This window comes from Globicephala melas, chromosome 20, assembly GCF_963455315.2.
Source record: "Globicephala melas chromosome 20, mGloMel1.2, whole genome shotgun sequence".
Lineage (NCBI taxonomy): Eukaryota > Metazoa > Chordata > Mammalia > Artiodactyla > Delphinidae > Globicephala > Globicephala melas.
In genome coordinates, this window is record NC_083333.1 from 20,199,215 (window position 1) to 20,212,019 (window position 12,805).

At 56.5% G+C, this 12,805-nt stretch overlaps 1 protein-coding gene across 2 annotated transcripts in view; it reads left to right on the forward strand.

The window, feature by feature from the left end:
* The window catches only part of TNFRSF13B (TNF receptor superfamily member 13B), a 29,135-nt gene extending 16,403 nt beyond the window's left edge, over nucleotides 1-12,732 (forward strand). For both annotated transcript variants that reach the window (XM_060291056.1, XM_030861129.2), the window contains exons 2-5: nucleotides 3,264-3,401; nucleotides 5,897-6,142; nucleotides 12,016-12,201; nucleotides 12,509-12,732. In XM_060291056.1, coding sequence (XP_060147039.1) covers nucleotides 3,264-3,401; nucleotides 5,897-6,142; nucleotides 12,016-12,201; nucleotides 12,509-12,732 — 794 coding nt within the window. The remainder of the gene's footprint in view (nucleotides 1-3,263; nucleotides 3,402-5,896; nucleotides 6,143-12,015; nucleotides 12,202-12,508) is intronic.
* Nucleotides 12,733-12,805: the final 73 nt, after the last annotated feature.

Sequence of the window (12,805 nt, forward strand, 5' to 3'; positions counted from 1 at the left end):
TTACTGCCCATCCAGGTCCCAGCAAGTTGCCCCAGGGACATGAACAGCCACCACCCCACGATAGGCTGAAAGGCACCAAAACTCCCCAAATCTACCAGCCTCTTTGCCCAACTGTCCCACAGACAACCCCAGAGCTCCAATATCATTACTTTGGCCAAGGCTGCCAGCTTGATGGCCGCTAGGGCAGAAGCAGGTCGCTGGGGCTTCCTCCTGGCCATCTTCCCTGGCATCGCTCACGCCCCCGCTTTGATTTGAAATGTCCATAGAGTTCCTAACTCACACAGCCCTCCCTGTAGGTGAGCTGCTCGTTCTCAAGGAGGCTTTCGAGTCTCCTCCAGGTCTCTGTTGCTCCTGAATTTCACGATGGTGGGTCTTGTGGTTTGAGAGAATTTATTGTGCAGGACACCTGATTGGCTCTTTGAATCTGGAGGCTGTCTTTCAAATCTGTTTTCTCTGGAACTCCCATCAGTCAACCTCCAGACGTCCTGATATAATTCCATATTTTCCACATCTTTTCCGATTTTCTGGGATATTTCTTCAATTACATCTTATAACCCTTCAACAGATATTTTTATTCTGGCTACTATATTTTAAAATTTCTAGTCATTCTCATTTGTTCTATGCATACAATTCTTTAAAAGTAGCACATCACTGGGCTTCCCTGGTGGCGCAGTGGTTGGGAGTCCGCCTGCCGATGCAGGGGACGCGGGTTCGTGCCCCGGTCCGGGAAGATCCCACATGCCGCGGAGCGGCTGGGCCCGTCAGCCATGGCCGCTGAGCCTGCGCGTCTGGAACCTGTGCTCCACAACGGGAGAGGCCACAGCAGTGAGAGGCCCGCGTACCGCAAAAAAAATTTAAAAAGTAGCACATCACTGAGAATTCCCTGGTGGTCCAGTGACTGGGACTCCGCACTTTCACTGCTGAGGGCCCGGGTTTTTTTTTTTTTTTTTAAATAAATTATTTATTTATTTATTTATGTTTGGCTGTGTTGGGTCTTCGCTTCTGTGCGAGGGCTTTCTCTAGTTGTGGTGAGCGGGGGCCACTCTTCAGCGCGGTGCGCGGGCCTCTCACTGTCGCGGCCTCTCTTGTTGCGGAGCACAGGTTCCAGATGCGCAGGCTCAGTAGTTGTGGCTCACGGGCCCAGTCGCTCCGCGGCATGTGGGATCTTCCCAGACCAGGGCTCGAACCCGTGTCCCCTGCATTGGCAGGCAGATTCTCAACCACTGCGGAGGGCCCGGGTTTGATCCCTGGTTGGGGAACTAAGATCCCACAAGCCGGAAAAAAAAAATAAATTAGCACACCATTCTTTCTCGTGGATATAAAAGTTCTCTTCTCTTTCTAAGGATGTCTTGCCGTCATGTTGTAGTTTTCTTCTGTTCCCTGCGTTGTCTCTATTGGCACTGGGTGGATTTCTTCTGCTTGCATCGTCCAAGGTCTCTTTCATGCAGAGGTGGTGCTCCAGTATCAGGTGACCCTTGGCTGCAGTTCACAATTCACACTGAGGCACTAATGGCTGATTGGAAGTTCTGGGTAAATGGACGGCGTTTTCACACAGAAGCTTTGCTCTAGTGGTCAGGCAGCAGCATGGTCACTTTCTTGAAAGAATCTCCCAGTAAGTGCCTCCAGGGCTTTTCCTTTGGGTCAGCTTTTCCAGAGCAGAGTCTGCTGGCTTCCTGCCAGTTGCAGGATGGGGAAGGACACATCTTTTACAAACCTGGCCACCGCACTCCTGAGGTATGGCTGGGGGGATAGTGGACCTCACTGCCACCCCTCCTCAGTTGTGTCTGAGGAGACCCCAACCTCCTGCTCGGGTGGGTGAGGGGCCGTCGCCTGCCTGGGGTCAAGCCCTCTTTACGTAAGTCTCCATCCAACCCTATTTCACTGCTCTGCCCTCCCATCCCCCACGGCCAGAGGTCCTAGTGCCCCAGTTCCAGGAGGTTCCTAGCATTCAGTGACGCAATTCCGCTTCCTCCCCGTGAGCTTCAACCGAGAGAGATCTTCAACTGAAGCCTGTCACCCCAGGCCCTCTGCCTTCCGTCTTCCAAAACGTTGCTGACGCCTGTCCCCTGCTGCAGTCACTTCTTCCATTCCACCTTCGAGGACAACTATCCTTTCCTGCCCTTTCAGTTTGGTTCCAAGAGGGAAGGAGGATAAACCCAGGTGGTTAAGCTGCCAGGTCGAGGGGGAGCCGCTGGTCTTTCCTCAGTGGACTCCCATTAAAGAATAAACAAGTGCCTCAAAAAATGTTTAAAAGAAGTTGTTGGGGAGGAAAATGCCATGAAATGAGGCAGAAAATTACAGAAGACTCAGCAACACACAACCATCTGGAATGAGTCCCAGATACCTTGCAGAGCCAAAGAATCCAGACAATGAAAGTTCAGGAACAGGCAGTAGCAGCAGCCTCTGGCCCTGTGGCGTTCAACTCAGAACAGAAGTCACCTCTGGGGGTGGATGTTGGGTGGGAGGGGCCCGTGGGAGTCATCAGGGAGCAAGAAATGTTCACCACCTTGACGCGGTGGTCGTGACACAGGCGTGTACACGTGCAAAGACTTGTCAAGCTGTACTGTTGAGATTTGTCATTGTGTGTGTCTCACATCTCAGCAAAAGAGCAAGGGAAGGAAACGGACATTTATTGAGTGCTTGCTGTTTGCTAGGCACTGGCTAGGTCTGCTTTTCTAATTCATTCATTTAATGAGCACCTACTATGTCCTGGGCACTATCTAGGTTCTGAGGACCCAGCAGCAAACAAATCAATCAGCATCTATGCCTGCGTGATGCTCCCAGTTAATGGGGAGACACTATCAAATAACTGCATCACGAAAGTCAAGTGACAACAGTGACAAGTGCAGAAGAAGGAACAAGTCCCAATCCGGGGTGGGAGAGTGTCAGAAAGGCTTCCCTGAAAAAACGAAGTTGCAACAGAGATCTGAGGGGTCAGGAGGAAATGACCAGTCGTGAAGCATGAAGAGCATGGGGTGCAAAGGGACCAGCACGTGCAAAGACCCCGTGGCAGGAGGCGTGTGCACGTTCATGAGGGTGGAGAACAGGGCCGAGCAGGGCTCCACTGATGCCAGAGGGGCCTCAGAACTGCCGTGCCCCAGACGGGAAACTGAGGCTCAGGGTGTCAGCCCCGGATTGCCCAGCATGTATAACTGGGGCAGAAACCAACCCTGTCTGTTCCCCCTAGGGAACGTGAGCGGGAGAGGCCACCTGGGCTCCGGCCTCCAGTGGTGCCAGCTGCCCTCACGTTCCCTGCCTCTCAGCCCCACAGGACCTGCGGCTGGGGGTGGCCATGCAGCCCTGCCCCGAAGAGCAGTACTGGGACCCGCTGCTGAACACCTGTGTCTCCTGCAAAACCATCTGCAGCAATCAGAATCCACGCACCTGTGCGGCCTTCTGCAGTGAGTTCTGGGGCCCGAGCCTGGGCTGGATGCCCCTCCTGCCCCCGGAGGTCCCCCTGGGCTGCACTTGGGGCCTGAGGAGGGGTGGACGGAGACGGACAGTGTGGCACCTTCTACCTTTCGACCCTCCTACCCCCCTTGCAGCTTCCCAAGCATGCTCTGTTCCTTCCTGCCTCAGGGCCTTTGCACAGGGATGCATTTCCCCACCTTCTCCCCTGGGCTCCCTCCTACCCGGCCTTCAGGTCTCAGCCCCAAATCAAGAGGTCCCCTCTGACTGCCGGATGGAAAGTGGGCCCTCCTTCATCATTCTCTGCTCTTTCTTCTGAAACTTTTTATTATAGAAATTATGACAGAGAGAGAGGACAGCATGATAAACCTGTCTACCCATCAGCAGCTTTAGAAATGTCAGTCTCCAATTTTTTTACTTGTGTATTTTAAAGCCAGTCCAAGAACTCGTATTATTTTATGTGTAAATACTGGATCACGAATCCCTAAAACATAAGGGCCTTTAAAATATAACCTCCATATTTTATCACCCCCAGCAATAATTCCTTAATATCATCTGCACTCAGGCCATATCCAGTTTTCTCTAATTGTCTTTTGCTTGCTGTTTCATAACTTGTTCTTTCCCTGATGGAACTTATCACAGCTTATACCACACGTTCTTTCCTGTGTGTTCATGTGTCTCAACCACCCGACTGAGAGCTCAATTCCTTTCTTAAGCCTAGCACAGTGCCTGACACATAGTAAGTGCTTCATAAATACTGGCTGAGTGGGGCTCAGAGAGGCTGAGTGACTTGCCCAAGATCACACAGCACAATAGTGGAAGAGTTAGGATTTGAACAACAACTTTCTGAGTCTGCAACACCATGGCTCTGAGCCAATATCCATTAATGAGGTGGACATTCAGTGCTGACCCACAAACCCCTGGAAAGAGGAATCTGACAGACCCTTCAAGGAGGTTACTATCTAGTGGGAGAAATGACTCCACTTCATGGTAAAAAGGTGAACTACCGTAAAACGCCACAGCTGGGAGAGACCACGTCCGGCTGATGGGTTGGGGAGCGAGGAAGTTTCCTGGTAGGAAGCGCCCCCTGCGATGGATTGTTAAGAGTCCACAGATGCAGAAGTCAGATGGGGGGACGGCACCCCTGGAGGGACCAGCGTGGACAAAGGCGTGGAGGCGGGAAAATACAACAGGGAATATCGAGGCCCAGAGGGGAGGCTGTGAGGTCAGGCAGTGAGGGCTGGTGGTCTGAGGAGCTCTGTCACCTGCACAGCCACATGGGGGTTCCCAAGGACGAGAGGAGGTCACGGCAAGCCCGGGAACACTGCTGCCATCAGGCTAACTCCACCTTGTGAGTGTCGGGGTCAGGAGGGTCCAGGGGCCACAGCAGAGTAAGGGCAAGGGGTGGTCACTGGTCCTGACAGGATCACCCGAGTCTCCCCTGAGGTCCCAAATGCAGGCCTTCCTGGTTTTGTCTTCTACTCTGGGAAGGATGTACGCGTTGGCGTGTTTGCATCGCAGAGGCACAAGTGAATATTCTATTTAAACCCTGAGCATTATTCATTATGTGTCAGGCACTGTGCCGGGGACTTCAAATCCCCGTAACAACCGTAAGAGATCACCATTGTTATAACCATTCCTCTCCTGGAAAACAGGAGACCGAGGTATGGAGGGGCCAAGCCCACCACGTGAAGCGGCGGACCAGAGCTTCCCCAAGCCCGCGTGGCTTCAAGGTCTGGGTTCTTGGCCTCTGTCTTGTGCTGCCTCCAAAATGCGCTCTGAAAACCTGCATGCGAGTCACATTTTCATATGAATGAACCTTAGAGACAAGGGAAACCTACCCTGTGAAAGTATACGTTTCTGTGTGGCACTCAAAACTGCTCTCTCCAGCAAGTGTGAATGGGCTTCAGTTTGCTTGGCTTCTGCCCCTTGGCACTGATGCCTGGTTAAGCTCCCGAAATTCTCATTTATTATTAAGACAGAAAAAACACTATTAATCTGAGCTTTCTCACCTTCCTTCCAATCCCCTTCCCCAACTTGCTAAGGCAGATTCTGGCTTTGTTCTCCATTCCTTATGTTTATATGAAATATGTTTCTCCCTTATGAGGTTTGAAAAACCCAAGTAAAGAAGTTATGTGACAATGTAATAACTTAAAAGATAACTAGAAAACCCTTATACAGTTAGTACTAAAAAATACTCTTTTAAATTATAGGTCAAAGGAGAAATAATAGTGAAAAATAAGAACATTCTAAACTAGGTACAGAAAAAATACTACATGTCAAAATGTGTGTGATGCAGCTAAAACAGTACTTAGAGGACAACGTATAGTCTTACATTTGCATACTGGAAGAGGACTTGGATTACTCTGGAATTGCTTTTGGGGAACTGCACTAGGATTTTTTTTTAACTTTGATACCCTTTGAGGCCAGACCCCCAGTTTCTGCCTGTGTCTGTCACCCAGCAGCATCATGCATCTCTGTCTCCCAGAGTCACTCAGCTGCCGCAAAGAGCAAGGCAAGTACTATGACCAGCTCCTGGGGGACTGTATCAGCTGTGCCTCCATCTGTGGACGTCACCCCAAGCAATGCACACACTTCTGTGAGAACAAGTTCAGGAGTCAAGTGAACCTCCCACCAGAGGTCAGGAGACAGCGGACCGGAGAGGCCTCGACCCGGGCAGACAACCTAGGGAGGTACCAGGGACCAGAGCACAGAGGCTCGGATGTGGGTCCAGGTAAGCCATCTAAGGTTGGCCTGCACGGTGTCCAAGGGTCAGAGTGGGTGGAAGGCAGGCATCAGGCCTCAATAAGGAGAGGCTGCAAAGCAGGAAGTCCAGTGCAGGCAAATGGCCAGAAACCAGGGGGGGTGGGGGGATCATCACAGGATAGAAAAAAAAAATTAAGCAAAGTTTACAGAAGTCTGTGGGCAAGAAGGAAGCAAAAGAAGAAAAAAGACCTGACAGTTGGGAGTCTCATAATGGTGGCTGAATGAATTCTCAGAACACAGGGCAGCGAGTGGATAGCACAGCTAACCTGTGAGCAAGACCCCCACTCCATTTAGAGGCAATGGAGACTTCCCAAGAATGAGAAAGAAAAGTACTATCAAAAAAGCTCACGGTGGAGATGGGCCTCCTTAGATATGTGAGAGGGGTCCCTTGAACTAGGCACTTACTAAGTGCCGAGCACTGGAAATGACCTAATTAATCCTCCCAGAAAATACCTCTTGGCTCAGCTACTCTGCTCTGTGGCGTCAGAGAGGACGGGGCTTGGGTGGGGATGTGGACCCGCAAACACTTGATATTTATGGTGCTCTTGGTCTGCCAGGTGCTGGCTGGTTTTCCTCCTTTTCTGTGACTTTCCTCATGACGTCACTTCCATGAGAACAGGCTTCATGTGTCCTGATAACGAAGTGCCCAGCCTGGTTCTTCTCGGTTAGACTGTTGTCTCTTATTCTGCTCTGCTCTCCTGTCAGTAAGCTGCTGCCACGTAACAAACAGCCCCCAGATTCCATGGCGTGTTATTCCTCATAGCGTAGGGCTTGGCTGGAGTCAGCTGGAGGGGCTCTGCTCCTGAGTCTCTCATCCTCCCCTGGGACCAGCGGATGGGCAGCAGCATCAGAGGTGACACACGGGCCTCTGAACCTCTCAGCCAAGAGCTGGCACCCATCATCTGCTGCATCCTATCCCTCCAGATGCAAAGCCAGCCAGATTCAAGGTGGGGGAGACAGACCCCACTCTCGGCTGGAGGAGAGGCGAAGGATTTGTAGCTGTGGGGGGTTTGTGGCCTGTTTTTATCCAGCACAGCCTCTTGTGAGAGGAAATGCAGATTCACACACAGAGGGCGTGGATACGGGTGGAGGGGGTGACGAACGGGACCACAAAGGGGGCTGCTCTCCAAGGTCTGGTGACCCCTGCGCCTTCCCTGCAGTGACGTATTTGACTCTTCCAGCCAAACCCAGAACCCCGTCCACCTCCGATGCCACAGATTCCCCTTTACAGACAGAGAAATTGAGTCTCAAAACCTGGAGAGTCAGTGCACAGCTGAGCGGGGACTCGGGCCCGGCCTGCGGGTCCCAAAGTTTGTCTGCTCTGCAAGAGCCAATCCCCAGAGCAGTGTTCTGTGGTGCCGTCGCCCACTTAGGGGGACCTCTTGCCAGTGTGACACCGTTAGCCCTTCCTGTCTGTGACCACCAGCCAAGGCCCCTCCCCAGAGGGCCTGGGGTGGACCCTCCAGGTACGAATCCCCCAGGAAGTGTGGACAGACATTCCAGGAGCCAGTGGGGTCAGCGTGACCACGTCTGACCTGACCGCTGTCCCAGTCATTCCATGGTGCGGCCTCCCAAGCCTCGGAGGGCTGGGTGACGCCTCGCCATACCTGCCCCCTGCCGCGTGTCCCTCTGGAGGTCTGGGGCTTACGTGTGTCCCGCTGTGTCCTGATACCTGCGTGCAGGTGGGGCGAGAGCTGGGTTTGGTGGGGACTGTGAACAGAAGTGCCGGGCCCACACCCTGGGTGTTAAGGGCAGGGCGTGCAGAACACTGCCCGTGGCAGCGGGGCTGACCTGTCCCCCCACTCACTCCCCGCCCTGCCAGCCCCCACCCTTGGTCCCTCCACGTCTCTCGGAATGGCCGTTCCTTCATTTGACGGTAACTGTGGAGGGCTCAGCTGTGCCTGGGGGGACGGGTGCAAGAGTCAGGCAGACCCTGTCGCTGACCCCATGGAAGTTACAGTCTGATGGGAGAGACAAGACAAATGACTGAGTAACCTCAGTGCGTGGCGACATCCCCCAGCCAGGGTGCAATGGGGCGAGAAGGTTTCCCCGAGGAGAGGCCCTCAAGGCAGACTGGGGGCCAGACCCCTGGTTCCATCTCCCACCAACTGTGTGACCTTGAGCAAGTCACTTAACCTCTCTGAGGTTAAGTGTTTCCGTAAGACTGAGATCACCTGCCTTCACGGGGTTGCTGCACTGAGTGTCAGGATCAGCACGTAGTAACTGCTCATTTAAAAGGAAAGCATACATCTAAGAGACGACGTGGAGAAAGGTGTTCCAGGCAGAGGGCACAGCATGTGCAGGTGCTGGGAGGGGCTGGGAGCGGAAACACACGGATTCTCTGTGGACAGGGTACAGCCACTGCTAGGACCACTGGGGCTGCAACTGCTACAAACAGTGGGAGCAAAGGCTAAGCTTTAGTGAAAATTAAGGTTTGCTTTTCTTATCCGAGCCCACGGAGCCCCCAGGTCCTATTCAAGGGCCTCCTGGGTCCCGGGTTCAGAGCTCCAGGTGGCGTGAGCATGGGTGACCTGGGACGTCTCCAGACTCTGTATCTCCCTGTCCCCACTGGGGACAGGCAGCCCCTCACAGGGCTCTCGCAGGGCCTCAGCGACCCTGGGCCTTGATGCTCCCAATCCTTAACTTGATTACATCTGCAAAGGCTTTTTCCCCAGATCAGGTCATAAGGTCCCACGTGCAGGTTACCAGACCCCTTGTGGGAGGGCGATGCCCGCCTTGGGAGCACATCCTGCACGGCGGCCTGGGGGTTGGTCTCGTCTCTGGCTTTTCATCTCAGGGTGAGGAGTGTTTTCTCCCCACACACGCCACCCCCCATCCGCCCCCGACGGCTGCAAGAGATGTCACCGTGGTGGCTGCCCCAGGCCCCCTCTTCATCCCCAGGGCTGAGGCCAGGGGAGGGGGGCAGAAAGCCTCTGGAGCCCACCTCACCCCTCCCCTGACCTGCCTGCTCGCTGGGCTGGGGCCGTGGGGATGCTGGCGGAACGTTCCACTGGGTCGAGCTGCTACCAACAGCGCGGAGGCCGGAGCGTCCACCCCGTTTCACCAGGAGACAGGCCTGACCGTGAGCAAGGGTGGCCGCAGGGCCCAGGCTCAAAACCTGCCCTGCTCCGGCTACACCAAGGCCCCTCAGGACAGGTCACAGCACTGCCCGCCCGGCCAGCCCGAGCTCCAGCCCAGCAGCAGCAGTCGGGGAAATCCTGTTTCCAGGCGAGATTGACTCTGAAAACAGTACAAGCACGGAACAAATCTAATGGAAAACCCGCTTGGAAATAAACCATCCGCGGTGCCCCCTGGTGGCAGTGCTCAGAACTGCGCCGCAGGCCTGGCTCTCTGACAAGGACAGAGCTCACATCCATTCCCGACTGAAGCCCCTGCACCCACCGGGGTCAGCAGACAGGGAGGCACTGGGCGAGGTCGCTCCGCTCCGGGGCCAGGTCACTGAGGGCCGACAGAGGTCAGCGACCGAGCTTGCACACCGGAACAGCTGCTGACTGAACAGAGCAGAGGAAGCACAGCAGTGGCTGGGGACCCCGTCCCCGCACCTGGCCAGCCTCTGACTAGGCTTTAACAAGCGAGGCAGCCAGCATGCTCCTTGCCGTTCCCGCGAACGGACGACACACGGGGAACGCGACGGAAGAAAGAAGGTATTAAAAAGCCAGGTTTGGGGAAAGTCTCTCCCCAGGAGCAACACCTGCTGCGGCCTGGGTTTGTCGGTTCCCACATGCTCTCGTCTAAGCACATTTCACACCAGGGAGAATCCCGAGCGCCCACCTCTCTCTCCCTGTTCACTTCCTGCCCCTGAGGCTCAGCCCATCTCAGGACCCACCAGGGAGCTGGTCTCCGGCTCTCACTGTAAACAAAGCCCAGCAAATGCCTGCATCCACGTGCCTAGAAGTGAAGGCAGTGAGTCCACAAGCCTGAAAGGGCGTGTCCGTGTTGGCAGGTGGTTGCACGTGGCCCTCAGAGGAGACCACCCCACCCAGATGTGCCTGTGTCGCCAGCCTGGGACAGAGGCGGAAGGTGACATCTTCCGCAGTTTTAACTGCACCTCTCCTCCAGATCCAGGGCCTCTGCGAAGCACGCTCTACGAGCGGGTCACCAGGCAGGAACTGGTTCCGTTTCCCTCAGGAAGCCCCAAATCACCCTCCTCACGTGGTGGCTCAGGGCGCCCGGGAGAGCAGAGCAGAGGCTGCCAGGCCTCGTCATGGCACCGGCCAGGCCCTGCGTCCCCTGTACTGCGCACTGCTGGGTGCAGGGGGGCCCGGCCCAGCCCGACTTGAAGGGCAGGAATCGAGGACCGTCTCCAAATGCCAGCAGCCAGCCTCGAGGTAGTTAGAGTTCAGCTGAAAACACCTGAAATCCACCCAGCACTGCACTGTGTACTTAGCAGCGTCTGGTAGCTGGGAATTTCACCTCCCACGCGAAGGCTGCCAGCCTCTCCTCCGCTAATCCGGCCAGGCCGACGGCTTTATTTTATCCCAGGGACGCACAGGAGCCGGTGAGCAGATGGGGGCCCGGGAGCTGGGACACACGGACGTCGCCGGCCGGGGGTGGCGCCAACAGCCCACCCAGAGCTCTGTGAACGTCAGGGTAGCACCAGCCAGCTGTCACTTCATAAAATTCTGCCCCTAAGGAGGCTGCGTAAGGAAGAGGGACAGTGTCCACCTTGCCATCTGTGCGCGGCCGGCCTGGAGCCCCGGCGTGGAGCCCATCAGACCTGCCCCCAGGTGCAGCTCTGCAACTGTGACCAGATCTGAGGCTCAGTTTTGTCATCTGAAATACAGACTGTAAGGCGGTGTGGCCACAGCGGGAACAGCCTGCAGGATCCTCAAACAGCTCAGCAAGGAGGCGCCACCTGACCCGGCAACTACGCTCGTGGGACGCGTCCACGAGAGCTGCACACACACGTGCACACGGAAACCCGCACGCAAGCCTTCACAGCCGCCAAAGGGTGGAAACAACCGAAATGCCTGCTCGTCGTGGACAAACAAGGTGTGGTGCATCCACACAGTGGAACGCTACTCAGACCCAACACACGTGCCACACGCCTGAGCCTTGGAAACACGCCGAGAGGCCAGACGTGAAGGTCCCGTGCTGCACAGTTCCATCGGTATGAAGTGTCCAGGACAGGCGACAGAGACAGCGTGGTGGTGGCCGGGGCCCGGGGCGGACGGGGGGCGTCATGCGGTGCCGGACACACTTCAGGTGCGCAGGCAGCAGCTGCACAAGCCTGAGAACACACTAACCACCCCCCCATCTTCACGGCCGTGAGCCTGGCAGCACGTGGACTACACCGCAACCTGTAAAGAGGGCGAGCGCCCCTCCTTCACAGAAGCGCGAGGGTCAGGGACACACTAGAGAAAGTGTTGCGTGCAGCAAGGCCAGCAGGCGGCCAGCAGCCCTTCCTCCCGGGCTGGGGGCGCCCGATCCCAGGGCCCGGGACAGATATCGAGGGCAGGGCTTTGTCTCGGGGCCCTGAGCGGGGCCAGCGCCCCCTGGTGTACACCTGCCCCTCAGGCTCAGGAGCAACACCACCGTCTCTCTCCAAGCACGTACTCCCTGGTCCAACACCCTCCCTGGACAACTGTCCACCTGCTCGCCCGTCCACCTCTGGTACTGTCCCAAGCTACACCCCACAGCGAGACAGAACGACAAAGGGCGTGCAGCTCCGGGGTCCCCGGCCCTCCGAGGGGGCGTGGGGGTGACCGCATGGCTTGTTTGGGGCTCACGGGGAGGAAGCGAGGACGAGGGGCTGCTGGCCGGGGGGGGGTGCTTCAGGGAGGGGCCCCTCCTGACTCCGGGTCCCCCGCTGTCTTGCAGCCCCCCCAGGGCTAAAGCTGAGCGCCGACCAGCTGGCCCTGGTCTACAGCACGCTGGGGCTCTGCCTCTGCGCCGTAATCTGCTGCTTCCTGCTGGCCGTGGCCTGTTTCCTGAAGAGGAGGGGGGACCAGGTCTCCTGCCAGCCACCCCCAGGGCCATGTCGGACGCGGGCCAAGTCCTCCAAGGGTGAGCACGCAGTGGGGTCCTGGACATCCCTCTGTCCTGGCTCTGCCCCCGTTTCTAAGTGGAGAGCGGTTGCCGGTCCTCCCGGGGAGCAGCCTGGCGCCAGTTCCTACAGTTTCCTATCTGTCCTGGTGAAATCAGGTCAAACATCAAGGCAAGAAGAGACAGGGCCCTGAGGAAGGGTGGGTGTTGGGCCCTGGGGCTTGCCCCACTTGCCAGGACAGGGCGGCTAACACCAGAGGTGGTCCCCTGGGGGTGCAGGGTGGGGGAGGAGGGGTCCAGGCCGAGGCCAACGCCCTCTCCCCCTCAGCAGATCACTGGATGGAAGCGGGCAGCGCTGCAGGGGCAACGCCCGAGCCGACGGAGACGTGCAGCTTCTGCTTCGCGGAGTGCAGGGAGCCTGAGCGTGCCGGGAGGTGGGCGCGCCACGGCCAGAGCGCAGCCGGACAGCCCTGCGTGCGCGCCCCGAACGGTGGCCTCTGCGGCATTGAGGTCGTGTGCACGCCCGCCCAAGAAGGAGGCCTGGCCACATGAACCTGGGGGGGCTGGGGGAATGGTGATGGGAGAGAGAAATGACGGTGGGGGAGACTGGGGAGAGAGGAATAGA